Here is a 25886-nt window from a genome sequence, read left to right on the forward strand (position 1 = left end):
GGAAACAACTCAGAACTCATTGAGGTGCAGGCGCAGGGGTACAAGGGTAAGGCCTCTGGTGAGGACAGACCACTCTACATCAGAGAGGTGGAGGTCAGAGGGGATAGTAAAGACACAGCAGGGGTTGGAGCTGGGGTCAGCGGCAGGATCAGAAGAGGACAGTGGATGGGGGGGTGAGGCAGGGGCAGGGGGGCTTGGAGAGACTGGAGGGAAAGGGATTAGGGGTGGGCTATGAGATCAGGGGTTGGGTATGAAATCGGGTGGGCGGGGGGTTGTGGCGTGATTAGTAGCAGGGGAAGAGCAGTGGGACCTAGAGCTGGTGGTCCCTATGTACTTCCATCCACCATCAGGAAGGCCTTTGGGCGCTCTGTTTCTTTCTAGATGTAGGGTCTTGACCCGAAACATTTGACTGTCCATTTCCCTTCACAGATGCTGCCTGACTTACTGAGTTCCTATAGCAGTTTGGTTTTTTTTTGGCTCTAGATTCCAGCTTCTGCAGTCTCTTGTGTCTTCTTTGTATACTTTTGAATTTATTACTGTTTCTTTAAAAGTTTAACTGTTTAAAAGTTCTTTGATGCTGGTAGGGTTGGCAAAGGTTAGGGTTAGAGATTTATATGGCCTTGGAGGGATTTGAAAACAAGGATAAGAATTTTAAGGTCAAGGCATTAAGCACAGAAGAGATAAATGAATGAAAGTTGTTCTGACTTAAGACATGGACAAGAGTTGTTACTTGACCTCAATTTAAGGTGTTAGAAAGTAGGAAGCCAGCCGGGGCTACATTGGAATAGTCAAGTCTAAATGAGGCATAGATGTTCAATAGGTGAGGAAGAGGGCAGATTTGTATAATGTTACAAAGGTGGCAAAAGCCAAATCCCACACCATGATCTCATAACGAAAGATGAATATAAATGGATAGTCGATGGGAAGCATGGACCCGGTGGGCTGAAGGGCCTGTTTCCATGATGTATCTCTTTATATCTCTCTGTTTCCAACTTTAGCTTTGGACATTTTCCAGAAAAAGTGATCTGGAAGGGGACAATGGGTTATGCATTTCAGTATGTTCCTGAAACCGTTTGGCAGATGAGACTCAGACGCAATGTTGCATGGTGTCAACTAGCTGATTCTGGCGATGAATGGAGAACTATATGTCCACTGCTTGTGTTCAAGTTATTGTCCTTGAGAAAGTGGAGAGGAGGGTGGTAACAGAGGTCATAGTCAGGGTGAGAAAGATGGTTTTATGGAGATGAAGCCATCAGTGATGGAGGTGAGGGCATGTTCAAACTGAATTGTTGTTATCAAAATGTAATAGTAAATAATGGGCTAGACCGTAGTGACTTTGAAAGAGTTGTAAGTGAACTAGGAGAGAGATAGGGGCAGAGGGTGTTACTGGGAAGTTGTGATTGGGCTTATCTGACATGGTGAATATAACAGGACACATGAAGGTGGGAAGTTTACAAGGGTTTATAATTGGGAATTTATATGGAAGGAGAAATGATGCGGGGAGAATAGGAGGACCGTGAACCCAGCGAGGAGCATGATGTATTGAATAAGAGTTTGAATCACCAAAGAAGTTGCTCACTGCAGAGGCTGAGGGACGAAAGCAATTAAAATATCAGTGCAAAGAAATTTAGTTTTGAGTGTGTGGTGGGGAATGTAGATTTCAGATAAGAGACAAATGGTCAAAGCTTAAAGTAAGGGGAAGTATCAGAGGAGCATGGACTGTGCAAAATACATTAGTGAGTTGTACCACTACCACAATGATCTGGGTGGGGCATGTGTGGAAGTTTTAAGGGGAGGGTGGCATCAGCACTCATCCAGATCTTTGCAAAGGCTGTGATATGGATGCAACCATCCTCAGTAAGGTTATGAACAGCAACTACTATGTTAAAAAGCAAACAGACATTCTGGAAGAAGAAGCAGAGCGGTAGTCCACAGGGTCATCACTGGAGGTTGAGTTGGACAGCAGACAGATTGATGAGATTAACCACCAGCAGGCACCTAATGTAGCAAAGTCAACCATAGGGTTGAAGAGGGCAGGAGGGACTGTTGCACAGAAGAAGTTGGCAACCTGATCCAGTGGACCTTTCAAAAGATGCCAGTTCAGGCACAGAGGGAAGCTATAGTCTTTACTAAGAGGTTATCAAGCCTGAGACAGGTGCAGGAGAATGGGAAGGAGTGGTGAATGATGGCAGAAAGAATTTGGGAGGACCGAGAAGGACAAATGCAAGGAAGCAAAATGAGTAGACAAGAAAGGGAGATAAAAAGTAGAAACATAAGTCCTGAGCAATGGTCTGGAGTGACAGCCAAAACGTGCATATGAGTAGGCACAGGTAAAGAGGGAAAGGTCAAGTTACAAAGCAACAGACAATCTGCTGAAGGAACTCAGCAGGTTGAGCAGCATCTGTGGGGGAAATGGGAATATTCTGGGCCAAAACCCTGAGTAAGAGTGGAGAAGGGAGAAGGCCATTATAAAGAAGAGAGAGGCTAAGAAAGATAATAATGGGAATCATAAGAGGAGAGGTGAAAGGCAGATGGAACCAGAAACAGGTTGGAGTGGGGGGAAGAGCCAATGTGTGAAATATGTGGGACATGAGTAGATGGAACTGGGAGGGGGGCATAAATGGGTGATGGGCTGGAGGTGGGGTGTGAGAAAGGGGACAAAGATACTGGGACTAGAGGGGGATCGGAAGGAGAGAGAGGGAGAGGGGAAACCATACTGGAACGTTACCTGAAATTGGAAAATTGAGCCCAAAACATCGATAATTCCTTCCCCCCCCCAGCCCCCATCCCACCCCATCCAGATGCTTCTCAACCTGCTGAGTTCCTCCAGCAGATTGTTTGTTGCTCCAGATTCCAGCATCGGCTGTCTCTTGTATATCCTCATCCTTGTGTATCCAAATATCTTGTTACAGAAATTAATACAGTACTTGCATCATGGTGGTGAGTGGAGAGAATGGGAGGAAGTCCAGTGTAAAAGTCAGAGGCTCCGTGGTGGAATAGAATTAGTGAGGGCATGGCAAAGTTACCTTGGAGCATAATGCATTAATGTCCAATCTTGGAGACAAGTGTGGTGGGCATGTGAAGACCAGCAGCTTCAGTAAGAGTTTCAGAGGCACATTTCCACAGGAATACAGATCCATGAGATGTGCATAACAGGGGGAAACACTGGTGGAAGTGGAGGTGATTTCAAGATCCAGATGTGGAGGAAGAAACATACTTTGGATGGAATCTGAAGCTCTAGGCAGAAACCAGGTGATAGCAGAGGCTGAGAAACCAGTTGAACGAGTAGCCAGAACAGGAATGTAAATCATTTCCCATATGTCTTGAACGTATTCAGCAGAAATGTATGACAAAATTCACCATTGTCTTCAGTGCAACAGCACAGTTTGGATGTTTGAGGAAACATGATCAAAATCTCAAATCCAGCACAAAGCTCATGATTGATTTGGCATAGTATCCCTCCCTTCAGAATGCTTCTGAGACATGGGATACCTATAGTTGGCACCTCAAATTGCAGAAAAGACGCCATCAATTCTGTCTCTGCAATTTTAGAACCTTGAGTCTGTGCATTGGGAACATACCCACATCCCAAATTACCAACCAATCTCCCCTGTCAAGCACCACCTTCCCTACCCATGACAGGGTCTGTGGATTCCACATTGTTCTAATCAGAACCCTCAGAACTGGTGTAGAAACAGTTCATCCCCATTGTTGATGAACCATCTAACAAGCTACAGTGACATTGGATCTGGAGAAATCAGCAGCCCAAAAGACCATCGGTCCTTGTCTACCTTTTCTGTGGCCTAGGTTTTCAAATTGGGGTACAGGTCCTATAAGGGGCAGGTATGGTAAAGTTCAAAGGCCACACATTTATAAACCAAGAAGTTCTATTCCATGTTTATAACTGAAGTGAAGAATGTGGATATAAAGAAAATAAATCCCTCAGAAGTGGACACACAGAACAAGTTTGGCAATATACAAGGTGAATTCTATTACCCAATTTCTTCCAATTATCTTTCTCCTCTTCAAAATGTTTATCCAATTTCAACTAAAAGATGCAACAGCCATTCCTGTAGCAAAGGATTTGATGCTCTAACATCCCAGTGGGTTAAGAAATCTCTGTTAAGCTTTACTTTAATGATAATACTGTTGGATACACTCAGAAAATCAAGCTTTACAGTGATTTGAGTATGATGTAAAGCTCTAGTGGATAAAAAATGGCGATATCAAGCCCTAGAGGCAAAGCAGAGGAAAGCCATGGGATTAATTCCTATTGTCAGGGCTCTGAATTGTGAGGAAAGGTTGGAAAGACGAGGACTTTTCAGCCTACAAACGTCACCTGAAAAGTGATCTTATAGCATTTCAAAAAATAGCGAATGAAGGCATGGCCTGCAGTGGTAGAGTACTTCAGGGATGCTCATGAAGCCAGAATTGGAGAGGTGAAGTTATCTTGAAGAGTTATAGAGCAGAAGAAGAAGTTGGCTCAAGCCTAAAAGACATTCACAAATAAGGATGAGAATTTTAAATCAAGGCATCACATGAAGCAGTATAGGTCAATGTGCGTGATGAGATGGTGCAAGTTAGGATGGGGGCTACAGTCTTTTGCACGGCCTCCAGTTAATGGAGCACAGAAAGAGGGTGACTGCCCGTAGGTTCAAGTCCAGAGATGAACAATACATGACAGAGGCACAATGGGAGGCCAAAAGCAATTCTTGTTTATTCACAACTTTGGTATCCTGAGTTTCGGATCTCAAATCAATGCTGTCACCGAGACCACCTATTTCACCTGCATAGTATTGCTTGATGCTTTATTCTACCTACCTCTGAAATCAGAAGATGCTAGTTGAATTAATTATAATTGGCTGAAAAGCCTTTTGTCTCTTTAAGTTGTGATGTGACCTTGTGATTGTACATTCTGTTTTCAGTACGCCTGTAGAACTTAAATAACATAGCCTTCTCAATTGGGGAAATTTGAGCCAACACTAACCAAAAGATTCAGTACATACTGTCTCTAAGCACACCATTCATCCATTTCTTTACAAATTCGAGATCCTTTATTTTTCATTTTCCTGTGAATTCGTGTATAGGGACCAAACTTTACACCACGTGCTGCAGATCATGATGAATGATGGCACATCATTATTTTTGGATCATGCACTGTTTCTCAAATGTGCTTCTTTGATGATCACTAGGTTTAGGTTTGATTAACATTGAACTTCACAGGTACACTTGTTTAAGGGACTGCTTACAGATGTAAATTTCATCTTGCAGTTTCTCAGAGAACATTGAGGGATGATCTTTAATTAATAATATAATTAAACCAGCACAACGTTGTCCCTTTTTTAAAGAACATTTTTTTTTGTTCCAGTTACCTCTCCACTTAAACCCCTCTTGCCTGCAAACACAAACTTGGCATCTGATGTCCACGTCTGGAAAATGTCCAATTGGATTTTAACACCACAACAAATTTTCATCCTGATTTCTAGTGCTTTGTTTATTGATCATTGGCTTTAGCATGGAGCTCTGATTCATTGCAGACAGGCAGATATACTACAGGTATACCTCCATCATAACTGTAAATATTGAAGGAAATGAGCAGGGGCTTGGCAAAGAGGATTAACTAAATCTTACATGTATGTTCTAACACCCACTCTCTCCAACACAAACAGCACGACTATTGATGTTAGTCATCAACGTAAGTACACTACCCACAAGTTATTGAAGAGTCACAATTTATCAACTGTATCATTTTCTTTTTTTAATTAATAATTGTACTCCTGATTGTCCTGATTAAAAAACTGTGCAGAATTTGATTGATTTACTTGGATGACTGCACAGGTGATAAATTGGAACATATATCTTATTGTCATTTTTGATTTTATTTTCCCTAGATGTTTTAAGATTTGACAATACATACAGCATCATTCATTCCAAGAAGGTTAGCTACTCAGTGGAAGTGCTACTGCCAGATAAGGGGTCAGAAGCACAGATGGATGATCTTGGGAAGAAGATAAAAGAAATGGATGTCAATGATAAATAGGAACATCATGATTAAAGGAGTCTGTAAGGCTGTTTTACAATGAATTGATTTTATTTTTTGTGCTGTGTAGACAGTGAATGCAATGGCATGTTTTAATGATTGGCTATTCTTGACAAACTATCATAGTGTGTACATTTTGTCCTAAATGAAATGCTGTTGAATAATCTATGGATTATCATGATCCAGCCAAAATTGGAATAAATAAATAGCTAATTATGCATGTGTAGTGGTTGCTACCGCGAAATAAAACAAGACGCTAGTCGGAGGATTGTTGAACAAGAACTGGTTTATTTTCCCGCCTTGCGCGGGCCCTTTAAGGGAAACTGTTCCCGCCCAATCCAACCGGCAATGACGTAAGTACTACGTCATCAAGACTTTCCCGCGCGCGGGTTCTCCCCGTCGCTCGGGAAAGACGAGGCCCGCCGCCATCTTGGGCCTCGTCACTCCGACGCCGTTCGACCCGACTGCCGAGCCGGTTCAACCGACTAAACGGTGAGTCGCCACACATGCTACTTTTACCATCAGTAGGGTCATTGGGATATACCCAACTTTTTTGAAAAAGATTCAGCATTGAGTCTATTATTTATACATAAATGGCCAAATTAGTCTGGGGTTATGGATATATTCTAATATTTGGCTTCTGTACTGTTTAGTGCCATAGTCATAGAATCATACAGGATTGAAATAGGCTCTTCCATCCATTGATTACCAAGCACCGATCTGCATCAATCCCATTTCCCCCTCTCATTTCCCTTGGAGGTCATACCTATGGTACATATATTCCAACATAGAGAGACTTGCAAAGATTGTTACTGAGTGATGTATTTTACTGTGTCAAACTAAATGGGCAGTTATTAGAGAGTCTTGTGGTACTAACTTTTAACAAAAGGTGTTACCACAATTAGTTGTTTCAAAATGTAGTTTATAGATTTCTAATTACTTTTACAGTAAACATATCTTTCCACTTCTAATTCTGGATTGATAGCAAACACTCCTATTCACTGTCTCATTTTAATGCCTTTTAATATCCCTTATCGCTGTCAATATCCAGATCATGAATAATTGTTGCTGCAATGTCACACAAAAAAATAGGAGCTGGAGTAGGCCACCTAGCCCCTTAGGCCTGTTCCACCATTCAATAAGTCATGTCTGATCTACCCCAGGCCACACCACCTCCTCTGTGCCAGGTCCCCTGATTTAAAAAAAAAACAACCTCCATTTTCAATACTTATAATGAGCTAGCCTCCACAAGAATTCCCTTGGGTAGAGAATTCCAGAGATTCACTACCCTCTGTGAGAAGGAATGTCTACGTACCTTGGTCTTATATGACCAACCCCTTACCTCGAAACTATGTCCCCTCGTTTGCGACTTTCCCACCAGTGAAAACTTTGAAATGTTTTGAATCTGTTGTGGTACCCACAGCTTGCAGTGTGAGAAATTCTTGACTATGTATTCAAGAATTAAATCACTATATGTATTGAATTAACTCCATAACAAGATTGCATTTTATCTCTAGCTAGGGATTATTCCAAATGGAGGACTCTAGTTCAGTAGTCATTTAAAGCCTTCCGAACCATCCTTTTAAGAAAATGTAAGGATGATTTATTTTTCCTTTCAGTTTGCTTCCTTGACACATGTACTTACTGAGCTTCCTTTTCCTCCATCCAGTAAGAAATGATAGTTGAGGGTGTGTAGATCAGCACAAATGCCATTGATAACTTCCAAAGACTGAAGCTTGATTGAGACTCCAAAGAAAGCCAGGTTTTGCTTTGCATTGATAACTTGCAAAGACTGAAGCTTGATTGAGACTCCAAAGAAAGCCAGGTTTTGCTTTGCACTAGAAGAATATCTAGCTTAGTGCTGATCTGCAATGAATAGGCTGGCTAAGATTGAAGTTTACTCAAGTGAAATAACAGTGGACTGCCATCGATAACTCAAGTACTCAGTCTTTAAAACTGCAGCCACACCACTTTTGTTTATCACTGTGATTAATCATCACAACCATGTAACTGCTGTTTGATATAAATTAGCAACAATGACCTGTACCTCTCCAAGAAAAAGCTCATTTAATTTGCTGGTGCTGCATGTCAGGGCCAAATTGTGAGTTTATTTCTTTTTTTTTACATTCTCAATGGTTCAGGTCTTTCTTTGAGGAGTTTTCAAGTATTCTCCCAAACATACTGAGTTGGCTGATCTCATACCAGAAGAGGGTACCAGTTGTTTTGCTTTGGCCTCATTGCTCTTCCATTTGTTTTTCCTGCTAACCTTATCTAGGCTCATGATTGAATGACCCATTGGGATAAGGCACTGGAGAATTGACATCCATGGTACTGTATTCAACATGCATACACATCAAGAAATGGAAAAAAAAAATGAACAGTAGGGACATCAAAAACTAACACCTTTGCTCAGCATATGAAAGTTTCATACCAGTCACCATTGTCTTTAAAGATACAAAATATTAATAATTTCCAGCTCTTCCTTCACCTGCCAGAAGCACTAACTTGGGTTAACATTTTTCTAACCATTCATTTTCAATGGCAAGTTCTCTCTGTGAGGACAACATTTATATTATTTATGGCAGTATCTTCTTTAATTGGCAATTACATTCCAAATTAACCAAAATGTTGCTTCAGGTGAATGAGTGCAGCAGATTCACAACAGTTGGTTCTGCATCAGTGTATTGATTTAAAGTTGCAGACATGCGTTGCACATTACTTGATGGTCGCGTTATTCATAACTGTTTTCATTCCAGTACCTCTGCTACTTGAAGTGCTATTAATTTTGGAGTTTATTTATTGCAAAATCTACTACAGAATAAGTACCTGATATTTATGTCTAAACTGATACTTTGTAATTTAATATAAAGATGAATGAGTAATTTGTAATGAAGAAATTTTTTAAAAATTAGACTTCCGAACTTCTCCAGGTCTACTTTCTTACTTGACGATATGAATGGATTAATGAACATCAGGTAATTTTAAGTAGTCATCTAACCTTGGTTCTTACAAAATCACAGATAGCAAGAATAATTTATTAGAGTTCCAAATATCTGAGCTTGTTCCCTCCATTTCCTTAAATGTGGTTGAATACTATTATCTGTAATTGTTATCTTAATCATTGTATTGTGGTCTTGTGTCTTAAAGTTGAATGATGATGTACTCTTAAATATTTGCTGGACTCATTTTGTATTGGTTGTCAGTTAATTAATACAAAATTAGCCACCAAAAGTTGATTTTATCTAAAATACCCAATTTCTGAATTATTGAGTGTATTTACAGTCACAGAAGAGTTTTAAGTCTGTGATATCTGTGCTGCTGTTTACAGAGAAATAATGTGCAATTGATCTGAGTAAATCATATATCTGGTTTGATTACCAAAACAAGAATGTGGAAGTAGAAAAAAGCTATTCAGTTGATCAAACTGTCTCCAATATCCTTGCCCTCAGGACCAAATCTTCTGCCATGTAAATAAAAATCTGAAAAGAAATATTTCCTATAGATGGTATTTGGTCAAAATAAGACTATTCTAAATGCAGGGGTGTTATCTCTTATGCTGATTTTGGTTTATGGCTTTTCTCCATTCATTTAGCCATGTCCTCTGATTTTTCCTATAAATCCTTGCATCTGTTTACATTTACCATACAAATTTACTGTATTTTAGGATTATTTTGAACATTTCACATTTTAGTATGATCACCATAATTTCAACTCTTCTCACAATTCAGCAAGGCTAGAACCTGGAATCTTTGAAACCCCCCCCCCCCCCCCCCCAGAAAAAAAGCCCCACATCTTTTATTCATCCTGTGAACTTTAGATTTAACACCCAAGGCTGATATTGTATGATATTGGTTCTCCTCCTGCACAGTGGTTTTTGGACATTAGGTAAGTTTTTATTTTGGAGCATCCAGTTAGAACTGAAATTAATTTAGTTCCTTCTTTAATGGAATGGTCACGTCTTATTGAGAGTCAGCACAAGGGGTTACCACATGCAACACATTATTCAGGAGATACATGCAATCACATAAATGACACAGTGCCTTGCACAATTCCCAAAATGATTAGCTGGGATGTAAATCTGCATTTTTCCAGAAACCAATTGAGCCGTTGTGCATCATGATGGAAAAAACAAAGAAGTTTTTGTTTCCATAGATCCAGCTGCATTCCAGCAGTAATTCTTCTACATAAAAAGTGCCCAATAATGTTTTGGTAAGGTCAATAAATTTATAATCTGGATTGTATTAAACTTTTTTTCTTTCTGATTATTTTAATGCACTATACAACATACTTGAAGTGCTATAAAAATCATGTTAATTTTATATAGTTCCATCTTATCATTGGAATTATTAAATGTTCTGCATTTTTGGTGGATAGTGTACTAGCTAACCTCTGAAATATGTATTGTATCAAGGATTATGTGATCACCACCCAGAATGGGGAGCTAAGGAAGCAAACATCACAGGTTGGAGAGTCACGGCTATAATAGCAACTCGTAGCTCCTTGCTGGGGAACACAGCATCACAAAATCACCTCTGTTCAAAATCAATGCAACAACAAAATTCATTTTTCAAATAGCTTCCTTTGAAAAAGATGTCATTGCAAAATCAAGTGTGTGTTTTGTGGAAAACAATTAAATAATCTATGTACCTCATGCTGAGCTGGTATTTTCTTTGTCAGTTTTTGATAATGTTTTTACTAATTATATTTCAAATAACAAGTTGGACTGTGCTACCTCTGCCTCCCAGATATTCAATCGCCTTTAACTAAGACCTGGCAGTGGACTGCCAGTGATTGCCCAAGTGCAGCATCTTTGGGAACAGCTGGAAGACTGGGCAAGGAAGAGGAAACCAATTGGTAAAGCACAAGGCTGAATTTGTGATGTATTATCTGAGGTGTTTCCTGTCAAAACATTCCCACATCGTCACAGGAGGAAGAAAGGAGGAAATGAATGTATTCAGGTTGATGGTCTTTCATCAGAATTAGGAAAAGTTAGAAATATGATGGTGTTACGGACTCAATGAATGTCTCTTTAAGATAGAGAGTGTGTGTGTGTGGGGCGTGCTTACGTCAATAGAAGATAAAGGACGTAATGATGTTGTTGAAGAAGAAGAAGGAGAGAGAGAGAGAAGGGAGAGAGACACCAGCCTGCTTGTTTTCTCTATCGATGGATGAGAAACAATAACTGTGTTTGCCACTGAAATCCATGTATGGAAGTTGGAAGTAATCCGGTGGAGTTCACTTTGTTGCTGACCTGTAGAAGGAAACGGGTATTTGTGTGTGGACGACCACGGTTCGGATGCTTTCGGGGTGAGGAAGTCACTACCGAGTAAACACTGAAGTGTCGTTTGGGTTCCATCGAGGAACATTTGGATTTCGTATGTACTCTCTCTATGTTTTTCTACATCTACATCTTATCTTCAGACAACGGTGGTTGTTGAAGAAGCCCTTGCTCATGTTTCACCTTATGGCTTGCGGAACTGAACTTTAAGAACCATTCAGGAACTGGGAGTTTTGGACTTTGTCATACACACACACGACGAGTTTAGTTTTGGGGTTAACGTTCGAGGTTTAACATTCTTGAATTCTAACATACTAACATTTTTACTTTTATTTTACGTATTATCATAAGTAGTGATTAATAAAATAGTTTTTAACACTAAATCATGCTCAGTGTGTTTCTTTTGTTGCTGGTTCGTGACAATGGGTTAAAAGTAAGTTCAGAGTGAGGGAGAAGGTTAGGGAAGGAAAGAACAATGAGCAGTGCATGGTATAAAAGGTACAGCCACCTCCACCCCAAAACAAAACAGACATGCACATCCTCTGAACTTACTTTTAATCTCTTGCATTTCTAACTTTTCCTAATTCTGATGTAAGTCTATCAACCTAAAAAAAAGAGTTTACTTCACTATCTGTATATGCTGCCTGAACCACTGTGTACTTATATTTGGATTTCAACTTCGGTGGCAGTAAAAGAAAATGTCTGCCACGGTTTTTCACCTTATCCACCAGAACCCCTGATGATCAAAGGGTAGTAGGGAGACTGGGAAAGAACCAAGTAAAGGTCTGGAGAAGGTGAAAAATGGAAATACTAGCAGTTGTATCTGGGAAAAAAATGTTGTATACGAAAGTCTTGAACTCATTATTGCCCAAAAAAGCTGCAAAATGTCGAGTCAAAAACTGAGGTACTGTTCCTAGAAATTAGGTTGATCTTCATGACAACATTGTAGTGCAGGAGGTCGAAGGCAGAGAGATCAGAGGGGTGCGTGGAGAATTACAGTCACTGGTAACAGCTCAGCGTCACGTCTGTGGACTTTGTCTTCTACTTCCTCGATGTGACGCGGTGAACTGAATTGAAACATCCATCGATTTAGCTGGAAAGTGTGTTTGGGAAGAGAGCAAAGGCCAGGTGTTGCACTTCCTGTGTTAATTAGATTGGTTGCCATGGGAATGATGCAGCAAGGTGATGATATGTTCCGAGATGGCAACGCGGCGGGAATGGCAGAGGTTAAATGTGGAGGTTACTGGGGTGAGAGTGAGGACATGAACTCTGCTGTTGGGCTGGGACGCGGTGAGAACCAACCCATGGGCAATGAATGGAACGGCTCCGCCAACCATGGTGAAGGGGTCACCTCACCAGGAAAAACAAGCAAACATAGGAAGCACGGATGGACCAGCTTCAGAGGTACCTGTTGAGATGTTACCTTCCACTGGTTTTGCAAACACTGCACTATTGAAAGGAAGTCGGAATAAAGGAGGGTCCATTCAGTTTCCTGCAGTAGGATGCTGAGAGGGCTGTCAGTTGCTCTGTGTAAACAGCACGTACGATTTAATCAAGGTCACTTGGATTAAATGTGCGCGGACACGTTACAACTGGAAATAGACCGCGCTGTCCTGATCCAGCAGCAGCATCGGGTTACAGGCACCGTGACTCAGCGAGAGCTGGAAACGCCCCGGCAAGGCGTCAGCACTCTGGAGCGGAGATGGTCTGACGTGAGCTTCTGGGGAGGAACTAACCACAGTCCCGGGTCGGAGCCGGAGTCTTCCTGCAGTTCCCCCAGTCGCCGCCCCGTTCCTCCGCCGGCGCTCGCCGTGGGCGGGGGGCGAAGGGGAAGGGATCCAGTGCCGGGACCGGGATGGACGGCCCAGGATCTGCGGCTGGCGTGCGGAAGGTTGACATCTACCGGGACACGTGGGTGCGGTTTCTTGGTAAGGAAACGCCGGGGCGGAAAGGTCCGGGGAAGGGTAGAGACTGGAACCCGGCCTGTGCTGGGTTAATCCGGGCCCTCTGAACACCAATCCCCCCCCCCACCCCCAAAGGGACGCCCCTCTAATTATAATTCATGATCCAAGCCTTTAACCGTTTGTGCAGTAAATGACCTTGAGTAAAGTTCGTGTAACACCGCACCCTAGGGCGGCCCCTGTTCACATTTCATACCATGATTCATCTCGCTCATCCTAAACTCCAGCATCCACCAAATTTACGTGTAAAGATTACCAGTAGTGTACACGCAAAACCCGGACACACTACTGTTCTGAGTCCCAGCCAAACACAGGGGGTTCATTCAACAAACATGGTTTAATAAAACATAATCCAAGAAGGGTCCTGACCCGAAACATTGACCGCCTGCTTTTCTCCACGGATGCTGCCTGGCCTGCTGAGTTCCTCCAGCATCATCGTGTTTTTTACCTAGATTCCAGCATCCGCAGTCCTTTGTTTCTCAGAGTTAACTTGCTCTTTGCAATAGTTTCTCTGAAGTCCCAGTTTTTTTCCCTTTATTTTTGTTTTGTTAGGTTAAGTTTCTGTGGTGTATGATACTGAGAGGCTCAGGACTCACCAGACATGTCTGCTGTACTACCCAGAACCACAACTGTCTTCTCCCTCCTCTCTGTTTATCTGCAGAACCAAAATGCTCACGACTTTTTCTCGTTATTCAGCAAAGGCTGGAAAAATCTGAAATAAAAAAACAGAATATGCTGGAAATATTTAAAAGGTCAGGCAGCATCTGTGGAGAGAAACAGTTAATGTTTCAGGCCATTGACCTTTGGTGGGGTAAACTTGGACTCTGGATTTAAATGCATGTTTATAGTATCATTGGTACAAAGCTATATCACTTCATACTAATGTGTTGATCTATAGATAAAACTTTTAAAAATTTATCTATTTTTAATACATTCAGATGTCTAAAATGTTTTTTGAAGTAAATTGCTTAAGTGTGGGACCAGCAAAACAAGACTTCTTGAAAGCACTAATCAATGCAACCTCATTCAATTTCCTAAAATACCAAACTAGGAAGATAGTCAAATGTGAAGTACGCAAAAGGTAAAGGATAGGCAAAATTTGAGTGTTCAAGAAAACAGCAGACAAAATGTACTCTGTGGGTAGCTCAGAGAAACAGGTGGAATGCATCATCTGTACATTGTAGGGAAGGATGAACGTGAAAGACCTCAAGAGTTGCAATAGTTTATGTTTGGTATGTCCAGTTAATCAATAACATTTGTCAGCAGTGCTAAATATAATAGCCAGAATATTAGTTTTGATTGGGCCTGTTTGTAGTCACTGAGAAACCAGGGAGTTTTCTAGGTCCTGGATGCAATGCATGGAAGAATCATGAAGGTAATTCCTAATGTCAGAAATTACAGGAAAAAGCAGCTGATCCACCACACATTCACTTTCTGCATGCACAGTTAACTTCAGCTGCAGTGTGGAGCATTTACAAAGAGCACTGTAGCAATTTTTCTGTGGTTGTTTAACAGAACCCCTCCACTTGTACACTTCCTTCAACTTTGTTTTGTGCACTTCTGATTCTTTTACTCTCAGGCTGGTATTGTTTTCAAAATTAGCCTGCTTGTGGTCCCAAGATTAATCCCTGGTACAACCTACTCATTATCTCTCCCACCAACATAATGATGCTAACACATTGGTTATTTCCTGTTTACTAATTTCTAATCTATTTCAGAGATTTTATCTGTGACCCCATATTTGGAGAACACCTTACAGTTCTGCTGACAGTATAATTATTTTGTATTGTAAGTATAAGATTTCACAAGTGCACTAAAATCAGCCACACATTAATCTAATGACCTCCACCACTTGCATGGACAAGGACAACATGGGGGCAATACTATTTGCAAGTCCCCCTCCAGGTCACACATTATCCTGATTTGGAAATATATTATCATTCCTTTGTTACAGCTGTTCTAAGTACTGGAATTCCCACTGATGGAGAATCTTCATCGAAAGAACATGAGGTTTTTTTAACAGAAAAGCCACTTGTACATTTTGTCCAAGTCTTTTTCTTTTGCACTTCATAGGTTCAAGAAAGTTTACCATTTTCTCAATGGCAATTGAGGATGGACAATAAATGCTGAGTTCGCCAGTGGAAGCCACATCCCAATAATTATAAAAAAAATTAAGGGAAATGTATAAGAAACAAACTTTAGAAGTGTACGTATAATAGAATAACAAGACAAAAAGACATCTGGAAAATTACCAAGTGACTTCATAAGTTTATCCTAATAAAAAGCAAATTTTACATTCATTTTTGGAGGTTCTTTACATAAAGTAAACTTAGTTGCACAGTGAGGACATTTTTAGGGTAATTATCTTGTGACCATTCACTGCATCCAATGTGGTGAATAATAAAATAACTAAAAATACCCAGATACTAAGTTGATAAGATAAGATTTTTATTAGTCACATGTACATCGAAGCACACAATGAAATGCACCTTTTGCATAGAGTGTTCTGGGTGCAGCCTGCAAGTGTCGCCACGCTTCCAGCGCCAACATAGCATGCCCACAACTTCCTAACCCGTATGTCTTTGGAATGTGGGAGGAAACTGGAGCACCTGGAGGAAACCCACGCGGATACAGGGAGAACTTACAAACTCCTTAGACAGTGGCCGGAATTGATCCTGGGTCCCTGACGCTGTAAAGCATTACGCTAACCGATATCAATGTATGATTATGTGCAGATGATCAGTTATTGGTCATTCAGTAAGTTTGAATCTTTTGGCAGTGAATGAGACCATTTGGGTTGTCATGTTGACTCTGTTTGGAAGGACAATACAATTTACATCCCTTTTCCCTTATTTCTATAATTTGATAATTTTTAACTACATGTCCAATTTGTCTTTTGAAAATTTCTATTGAATCAGATTACATTACCCTTGTGATGAGTCATAGCAGATTTTAAAAATGGTTCATATTTCCCCTCCTATTCTCGACCAGTTACTTCAAATCAGCAGTTTACATTGCAGAAGTATCTTGATCTGTTTAAGATTTAGTGCCTTATAAACAACAGAATGGAGTGTTAAAGCATGTCCTGGAACTAGGCAAGTTAACCCAACTGAAAAGTCATTAATTTGCCTGTGCTATATAAGGCTGTGAATATTTCAAGCATTTTTTGCTTTTATTTTAGAATACCAGCGTCTGTAATTATTTTCTTTATCATTTACATTAATTATAGTTTTTGATTGAAAGACTGAACTTTGTATGGCTAAGTTTAGTATGAAATACTGGTTCTACTTGAATAGCAACCCCCCCCCCCCCTTTAAAAAAAAACAGTATTTTGCACTGTAGAGCAACTTGTGCTCCTGGGAGTCAGTGGTACTAATGCACCATGTGCACTTGGCTGATCAAATTATCTGGAGGAGAGAAGCCCAAAGAACTGCTGAAGCACAAAATTTCATGCAAAAATATTTTTCTAAACATAAATTGTATTTCTAAACATGGAAAGGATTCAAAGTGGCTTGTACCACTTTGCTTTCCTTTCCCCAGGACAGCTTGTGTCACTTTGCTCTACTTCTCCAGAACAGCTCATTTCAATCCAATTTTGCAAGAAATTGCTGAAAATCATTTTCCAGTTCTATGCATCTCTTTTATTCAGACGCTTTTTCCAATGGGTAAGAAGTGTCACTGATATCTTTGCAGATGATCATGTTAATCCAGAAATGCAACCTGTCCCTATCCCATGACAGCATGTATTACATGACAGTAAACTCAACACCTTGGTCATAGTACCTGTCTTGAGTTGGGTGGTAGGAGCCACCATACAGAGAGGTTGTCTGTTAATCACATTTAAACAAAGGGAGTTATAAGGAGGGATTGTATAGACTGGTCCTATTTTCCCTGGAGCAAAGGAGGCTGAGAGGTGACACGATGGAACTATATAAAATTATGAGAGGCAAAGGTAGAGTAGATAACTAGAGTTTCCTATGGTAGAGGTGCCTAAAACTAGAGAGCCTGTATTTGTGAGAGGGAGGAGGTTTAAGGGGCATCTGAGGGGCAAATCTTTCAAATAGAGTTGTTAGTATCTGGAATGAGGGAATGAGCTGCTGGAGGAGGTGGTGAAGGCAGGAATAGTAAACACATTTAAGAGGGGTCTTGACAGATAATTGAATGAGCAAGGCTTAGAGGGATATGGAGTTAATGCAGGCAATGGGATTAGTTTGATAGGCATGATGGTTGGCAATTCTCTGACTCCATAAACGCAAAATGTATTTAGTTAGATACATGGAACAGTTCATTGCAGCAAAAATCTTACTGTTTTCTTTGATTGATTAAGGATATGCTAATGAAGTTGGTGAAGCATTCCGGGCGCTAGTACCCGTTGGTCTGGTCTGGGCCAGTTATGGAATATCAACTGCATATGTGACAGCTGATGCAGTAGACAAGGGAAGGAAAGCGGCTGCTGTGAGTACTGGCTTTGTGCAAATTCTAACGATGTTGAATAATACTGCTCTGCTTATTATATTCCTATCAGCAGGATATTTTAAATTAGGTTGACCACAAACATATTTCAGCATTTTCTGTTTCAGTGCTACTTGGGTGTCTAAGATTGAGGCACAACAAGGTACGCTGCTGGTGGGTATAGTGAGCGAGCTGCTGCTTCACACTTTGCAACCTGTCCCCGAACTGCATCACAGTAGATCGAATCTGTTTCGATAGTAGGCTTACTTGCTAAGTTGCTTGGTCTCCTGCTCTCTTTCCATCTACCATTTGTTCTGTAGGTCACAGATTTTCTGTTGGAGTTTCCAATGCAGGCTAACTTTCCCTACTTCCTCCTTGCCAATCAACCTTCCTGGTGGTTTGCATCATTTTTGAGCCTGGCATTGAAGTAGCCCAGCAGGATCAGGTCCACATCAATTCTGCATCAGTTTGTCCATGATACGCATGCATTCCTTAAGGCCGTCTCTGATCCAAATACCGAGAATGGAAGTGAACTTATCAAATACAAACACAGTCAGTGTCAGCTGGAAGATGAAGAAATCCTCAACCATTATTGTCCTTGGCATGTATCCCTGACTCCATCCCACAGCAAACTATGTGGTCCAGCCTCATTGTCACCCGTACCCGACAAGTCGTCGAAAAACCGTACATGAAGTGTAACCAAGAGCTTGGGAGTAGATGGCATCCCTGCTGAAGTTCTAAAACTTGGCGAAGAGAAACTCTAGTCTCAAATTTACAACCTCCTCTCCCACGTCTGGGAAGAGGAGGACATGCCAGGTCTTGGAGACTGTAATTGTAGCCATCCTCGGATCCTGCTGTCTGCCACACTTCACCCACTGTCTGAAGAGCTGCCTGCCCATCCCAGTCAGTGTGGATTCCATTGATTTAGAGGTAAACCGGACATGAGCTTTGTCATGAATCAACCCCAATAGCAATGCAGGAGTAGCATCAATTACTATACATTGATCAAGAACAGGTTAAGACTCCATCAGTTGAGATGGACTGTGGAGCATCCTTCTCAACTTTGGCTTCCTTCTTCAGTTACATAGTCACAGACTTGTACAGCACAGAAATGGGCCCTTTGGCCTAGCTTGTTCATGCCAGCCATGATGCCAATCAACTCTAATCCCGTTTGCCTACGTTAGACCCATATCCTATCCACGTACCTGTCCAAATATCTTTTAAATGCATTAATTGTATCTGCCTCCACCACCTGCTCTGGCAGGTTGGCTGAGGATCTTCATTTTGAAGGTGTTAACTGTAAAGTCCATCCTATTGTTTGTTATAGTGAGCAAGCTGATGACTGGGAACCCAGGGAACAGTGAAGGATATGTTTGTGCTTGTCACTAACAAGGACAGGTTTTCAATGTAGGAGGACCAACCTGTCAACGATTTCTGCTCTTCCCAGCTCTGCTCCACACTGCCCCCTAGGAAAAACTAGTTGTTTCTCCAAGATTATCTTATAATGGATTTCTCAATGGTCCTAAATACAGATTTTAATAAAAGCATTAAAATATTTTTATTTAAACATTCTGAAAGTAGCAAGTATGGTTTGTGCTTGAGCTAATGATTCTACTTGATCTAGATAAGCAGAGTTATGAACTATGCAACTTTATGCATTAATCATAAACTGGAATATTTCCAATCTTTCACTACAATGGGTTGTAGTCAGAATTTGATTATGTAGGAAAATTCCTAAAATCAGAGGAAATAAGAGTAGAGAAGGCCAGGATACAGGGACTGTCACACTGAGCATCACAGGCATATAGCAGCATTCACAAGAAAAACATCAATTAAAAACAATTTTTACAAGAAAGAACACAATTTTTCATTGCACCTGTGTGCATGTACTTGTGCATATGACAATAAACTTGACTTTGACTTTGAACTATCCACCCCACAGAATGTCCTTAACTGACACAATAATAATGCAGGAGATTCTGTAAAATACTATGCAGCACCTAGTAAAGAGTTAATTGTAATGGGGATTACATTAATTTGTATATAATGCTCACAAAGCACTAAGTCACAGAAGTTCTATAGGGGATTTGTTAAAACAGCTGTCTAACTTAGAGGAGGTGATTAGAATCCAAAAAGTACATAAAGGAACTGAATGACTTAAGTAGTCATTGCCACACACAACCTCTCAACACTAGATGGAGATAGGTAATCCTGGAAAAAGCCATCGTTAAAAAGAGGAAGGAGACAATTGGTGAGTAAGCACTACAGTGGAAGAAAGTAAGGATAGAAACCATTCAACAGTAATGGAAACTTAAAGCTCACTGTTAACTTGGGCAGTGCAATCAAATACGATGTAACACAGTCTCGGTTATCAAAGGAGGTCTGTCACAAAAAACACACTGTATTGCTACCAAAAATACTAATTTAAGGTTTAATATTTTTGATAGTGTTTCTGATCTTAATCATCCTCATTCTACTCCCTAGACTCATGGAGACGGACCTGGAAAAACTTTGAAGGTTGGTGCAGCAGTGGTGGATACTTTTATCTGGCAGGCTTTGGCATCAGTTGCAATTCCAGGATTCACCATCAATCGATTGTGTGCAGCTTCCCTTTTCCTCCTGGGGAAAACTACAAGGTGGCCACTGCCTATGAGAAAGTGGACAACCACTGCTATCGGCTTGTCCGCCATTCCGGTCATTATAACTCCCATTGATAGGTAAGACCTTGTCTTGGACAATACAGTTGTTCGTGAATCAAAAGCCCACTGCAAAGCTGAGCTTTTCGGTGGAGGTTGCATCATGCAGAACCTAAACTCTGGAGATGGGCAAAAAATTGGAGGGACCAAAGTATGTGCTTGACACGTAGAGAATCCCTGCTACGGTTTTAACATTGTTACACGTTCAGTCTTGTGGACCATTTCCAACCCCTACCGATGCCAGAGTAATTTTTTTCCCCACATTTCTCTTGGGAGCTGGTTTGCATTATTCATTTTTAACCTCCAAAATAGAGTTTTGAAAACTTCTAATGAATTGATCATAGAATTAGGTTGAACAGGACACGTTGGGTGCTATTTTCTGTGTGTTTATAAGTAAGTAGACCATTTTACTGTCCGGTTGCTACAGAGTCACTAAACAGGTAGTCTCAGTGGAATTAATCATTGAGCTAATATAACAATAGTGAGAGCTGCTGATAGGATCATTAACCTTCTACAGTGGCCACCTGGGACAAGGTTATAAATTTCTGTTCAGGTTCATGAAAAAGACCCAAAGCTTAAAGGGAGCCTTGGCCTTCACAATAGGTGGGTGTGGGTGAATGGAACACCACAATTTACATAGAATTGTCCTATTTTGTCTTTCTTGAAAGAAAATATGAGCTTTCATTGATCCACTTGTAAATCTGTATTCACAACTACACTAGAATTCTAATTAGCACTATATATAAACCATCCTCCCACTCAGTTGATAATTTTGCTTTTCAAAGCCTGCATAGGATCTACTTAACAGCACAGCAGTGGCAAAACAGCTAGCACTGCTGCGTGCGTAGCTCCAGTAACCCAAGTTCAGTCCTGACCTCTGGTGCTGTCTGTGTGGAATTTGCACATTCTCCCTGTAACCATATGGTTTTCCCTCAGGTTCTGCAAAGAGTCATAGAGATGTACAGCACTGAAACGGGCCCCTCAGCCCAACCTATCCACCCCGACCAAGATGCCTATCTAAGCTAGTCCCATTTGGCCCTTATCCCTCTAAACTTTACCTGTCTGAGTGTCTTTTAAATGTTGTTATTGTACCTTCCTCAACCACTTCATCTGACAGTTCCTCCCAAAGATGTGCTGAGGGTTAATTGGCTACTCTGTTGTAAATGGGTGACAGAAGAATCAGGGTGAAGTTGATGAACATGTGAAAGAGAATAGTTTACAAAGAAATTGGTGGGAGAAGGGGATTGATCTGAGTTGGCATAGACTTGATGGGCCAATTGGCCACCTTCTATGTTGTAAGACAATGTGAAAGTATAGTTAGAATTGTCTCCTTTAAAGCAAAAGTTGCCTGAAAAAATGAAAATTGGAATGCTGTTATATCACTAGGAACCTGAATGCATTTAAGTTTTTGTCTTCAATTTTTCCCCAGATAAAAACAAGTAAACAGCCATTGAGAAGGATAGGAACTCAAAAGGTTAAATCAGTGTCTGTTTTTCAGAGGTGGTGGTCAGGGGAATCTATTGATCTGTGTCATTCCAGTAACAGTTATTGCCTTGTAAGAAAGCAATGCTCCAGATGATTATACTACCTTGTTCCAAAGTGCTTCTGTTTACAGCAAGGCCTCTCCAGTTTTTTTTAATATATTCCTATTACTTCTTCCAGGTCTGTGGATTTTCTTTTGGATTCTACATTACGAAAATTGTATGGAACAGAACAACACAAGCCATAACAAAAAGCAATTGGAACTTTTGCAAAAGGGGAGTTTTAACAGCAAGATTGATACACTGTAGCTTTAAATAACATTGCAAGGCAATGATCCCTCTTCTTCAACTCTGGAGACTTCTATTTTTCCCCAAACAGTGGATGAGGTGATTTTATAATCAACAGCCAGGTGCTTGTTTATATAATTGAAGTCTTTTACCAAAGTATAGAGATGTGTGCCTTTCTATATGCATGTGAGAAAATGATTATGTCAATGGATAGATTAGTGAACAGAAGAACATCTTCTATTTAAAAGGTACTATGTTTGTATCTCAATCAAAATAACATGTATAGATTTGGTTACTTTTTCTATTTAAACACACAACTGCCAGAATTTTGTTTCATTAGCCACATATCCATTTCAAAGTTTTATGCAATCTCGCCTGACACTTCAGGCACAGCCCTACCTGGGCTGCTAGTCATATGTGGTGGGTGTGGATCAATACTCCAACATGAAAAAATGGAAGCAGTTACAGGTGTTTGCTTTGATCCTGCAAATGCAGTAGAACACTATGCAAACCTACTTGCTGAAACAATTGTATCTACATTGTGCTTTCAAAACATATTTAGTTCATAAAAATTAAAAAACCTTTTCTCATTAATTGGAGGAAACACTATGAGCTTTCACATAAGATAATCAGTATTTTTGTACAATCCTCATATTAAGTACTCTATTCCTTTAAGTAAATCATGGACTCAGTGACTTCTGTTAATGATATTTTAACTTTGACAAGCTATGCTCAAAAGTAAGCTTCCAACTGTACTAATAATAGATTACCACTTAAAAATGCGCAATTTAAAGGGAAATATACACATCAGTACAATACAATTGTATTGTAAAACTGAACTGTTTATAATCCCACTTTGTCCTCTACAGTATGCACTGGTCATGAGGAATCTTGGCCTTTACACCACAATAAAATTGTAAGAAACACAAGTCTTGGAGTTCATGGAGATGATTGGAAAGGTCTGCTCTGTAGTATCAGCCTGCCTGCATAAGCAAGAAGGCACAAAGTGCTTCTAAGCAGTTGGAATAAAAAAGTTATCCAACATATTAGTAGCTGAGGATTGATTCAGACTTTCAAGAGATGACAATATCTGTCCTATTTAGTTGAGGAAATTTTACTTCCCCACCAAGGGTATTTTGTTAGATACATCAACTCCTCTTGGTAGAGTTTAGGATTTTGTCTTAATCTAAATGTACATTAGCCTCTTACACAAATCAATATCCCTGTCTGATGTCATTTGAGAAATAGAGATGGTTCTGATGCATGAATCATCTTAATGGCACTTACCAGCAAGATGGCAATGTTAAGGTTTTAAGTGTATTTCATTGGAAGAGCTTTATTCTCTTGGTTTGAAATGTTATGGTTTTGGATGTGGCCAGAGACTTAAGGTAGTGCCAAAGAGAATGATGATTTTTTTTTGTTAGACTTAATACAATGAACCATTACCCTAAGAAGAAATCTTCCTTCTTTGCAATAATTCCTTGAAAAGCCTGTTAGGCTCAGAAGTGTATTGACCTAATAAAATTAGAGACAGCAGAAGACAGCATGACCTGTTTCAGAACAGATCTGAAGTCCTGAGTTTCTGGTTGTGTATTAAGTTACTTTTCTAGATAGCTATGTTTTGTTAAAGATTCAGTCGGGACTCCTTTTACATCAGGCTTGAAATGAATATGCATTGGTTCATCACGTAATAAATGTGCTGCAAGTGAAAAAGTCAGCTGTTGAACTCAAAACATTCAGTACTTGTCTTTATCTGTGACTGCCCATTGCCTGTAAAGTATAACTAACTTATTTTCTGTCTAAGTCATTGAAATGGGAGTTTGTATCTGTACCTAAACTTTTTATACACAATTCTTCTCACAACAGCAATGATATTAAAATCTTGACCACCAATAGCTGTTATGATTGTACTACATTGAGTCCCTGAAATTGCAAACTACTGCCTGTTTAAAATAACATGACAATGCAAGTGTATTCACCTCTGCAATAAGCATCAGTGCTTAATAAAATTGATCACAATAAAAAGCTGATTTACAAATGAAATGAAGAATTATTGTGTGTGGGGGAGAATGGAGAGCAGTAAAATAGGGTTATGTAGAGCTTTAAGAGGGTAGGTGGTGGCACAGTGGTTAGATGACCAGTTCAGTAATCCAGAGACCCAAGACAAATTCAACTAAGGCATTGTGGAATTTAAATTAGTAATCTGGAATGTAGAAAACAACAACACCTGGTCTTAGTGCTTCTGACCGCAAAACTACCAAAAACTATCCCATCTGCTATACTAGGGGAGGGAATCTGCTCTCTGCCCAATCTGATCCATATTTCACTCCAAATCCATCCCATGCTGGTGATTTCTAAAATGGTCCAAATAATCTCCTCAATTGAGCCATTAATGCAATGTTCAAATAGAGAAAACTCCTATCCACATGGATTGTGAAGTACTTTCACAAAAAGCTGTTCATTACTACCTTTAAGGATAATTAGGGGTGGGCAATAGGTGTCAGCACTACCACTGTTAACCAGATCCTGAGAAATGAATATCCAAATGGAGACCTACAAACAGGGATATACAGTATAATAGAATAGCAACCTGTAAAATGATTTTTCTATGATGTGGAAGAAAAAGGATGGAGGTGGAAAATTGGAAAACTAGGAAATAACTAATTGATACAGCAGCACAGCACACACAAAACCAACTGTTCCTTCCTGTCCAGTGCAGTGAGATTTGACAAAAGGAATCTTAATGGTTAACAGGAAAGTCAATTGCTTGAGCAGCAGTTACCCTATTCAGGATGCAGTGTAATAGTACAACCTAATTTGGAAAAACCATCTCGATCATGGAGAATTTAATGAAGACATGCCCACAATTTCAGTTCCAGCGTCAGTAAAACACAGCCACTCCATGAACCCAATGAGTTAACTTGAAACTGTTTGAACCATGACAAGAAACACTGTTCTACATTTTCAGTTGTGCTTAAAGTGAGTTTGCAGCAATCAGTACAATTCAAATACTGCAGGTAGTGGAAAATCTGAAAAGAGAATGCTAGAAACACATGTAGAAAAAGGCACTGTTTTTCTGGTCAATGACATCTGATGAAAGGTCATCAGTCTAAAAGTTAACTGATTTCTTCTTTCACAAAAGCTGCCTGACTGCTTGAGTATTTCCAGCATTGTTCTGTTTTTAAGATATCTTTATTAGTCACATGTACATCAAAACACACAGTGAAATGCATCTTTTTGCATAGTGTTCTGGGGGGCAGCCTGCAAGCGTTGGCACACTTCTGGCACCAACATAGCATGCCCACAACTTCCTAATCCATAGGAATTTGGAATGTGGGAGGAAACTGGAGCATCCAGAGGAAACCCATGCAGACACGGGGAGAACATACAAACTCCTTACAGACAGCAACTGGAATTGAACCTGAGTCACTGGTGCTGTAATAGCATTACATTAACTGCTGCACTACCACAGTTGTCTATTTGCTTTCAGACTCAATAACTGGTAGCAGACCACCAGATATCATGCAAAGTGGGTGGGGGTTAAAATTCTGATGATATTGGCTGGCCTACTCTTGGATTCTGTCAATTACAAGTGTTGCATTGGAAGTGACACCATGCACAGAGAGAAAGAAAGCAAATGCTCAGAGTATTGATACTAACAGAATTGGAACATATTGACATGCAACTGTT

General features: G+C 40.2%; 2 protein-coding genes across 5 annotated transcripts in view; both read left to right on the forward strand.

Moving 5' to 3' along the window:
* LOC127579245 (SEC14-like protein 2) overlaps positions 1-11745 on the forward strand; it is a 52657-nt gene extending 40912 nt beyond the window's left edge. The window contains exons 13-15 of one of the 4 annotated variants that reach the window (XR_007957652.1): positions 5892-6063; positions 8971-9015; positions 10786-11745. Coding sequence is in view for 2 of the 4 variants with exons in the window: in XM_052031890.1 (XP_051887850.1) it covers positions 5892-6040 (149 nt within the window). In the remaining 2 variants the exon portion in view is untranslated. Of the gene's footprint in view, positions 1-5891; positions 9811-10785 lie in introns of those variants that run through there. The other 3 variants (XR_007957651.1, XM_052031890.1, XM_052031889.1) reach the window with 3 other exon arrangements.
* A 1193-nt stretch (positions 11746-12938) lies between these two features.
* mtfp1 (mitochondrial fission process 1) lies at positions 12939-24236 on the forward strand. Its single transcript, XM_052032044.1, has 4 exons — positions 12939-13246; positions 17607-17734; positions 20216-20448; positions 22090-24236. The coding sequence occupies exons 1-4, from the start codon at positions 13174-13176 to the stop codon at positions 22154-22156; spliced, it is 501 nt and encodes a 166-aa protein (XP_051888004.1). The 5' UTR covers positions 12939-13173; the 3' UTR covers positions 22157-24236.
* Positions 24237-25886: the final 1650 nt, after the last annotated feature.

The sequence above is a fragment of the Pristis pectinata genome, chromosome 17 (genome assembly GCF_009764475.1).
Source record: "Pristis pectinata isolate sPriPec2 chromosome 17, sPriPec2.1.pri, whole genome shotgun sequence".
Taxonomy (NCBI): domain Eukaryota; kingdom Metazoa; phylum Chordata; class Chondrichthyes; order Rhinopristiformes; family Pristidae; genus Pristis; species Pristis pectinata.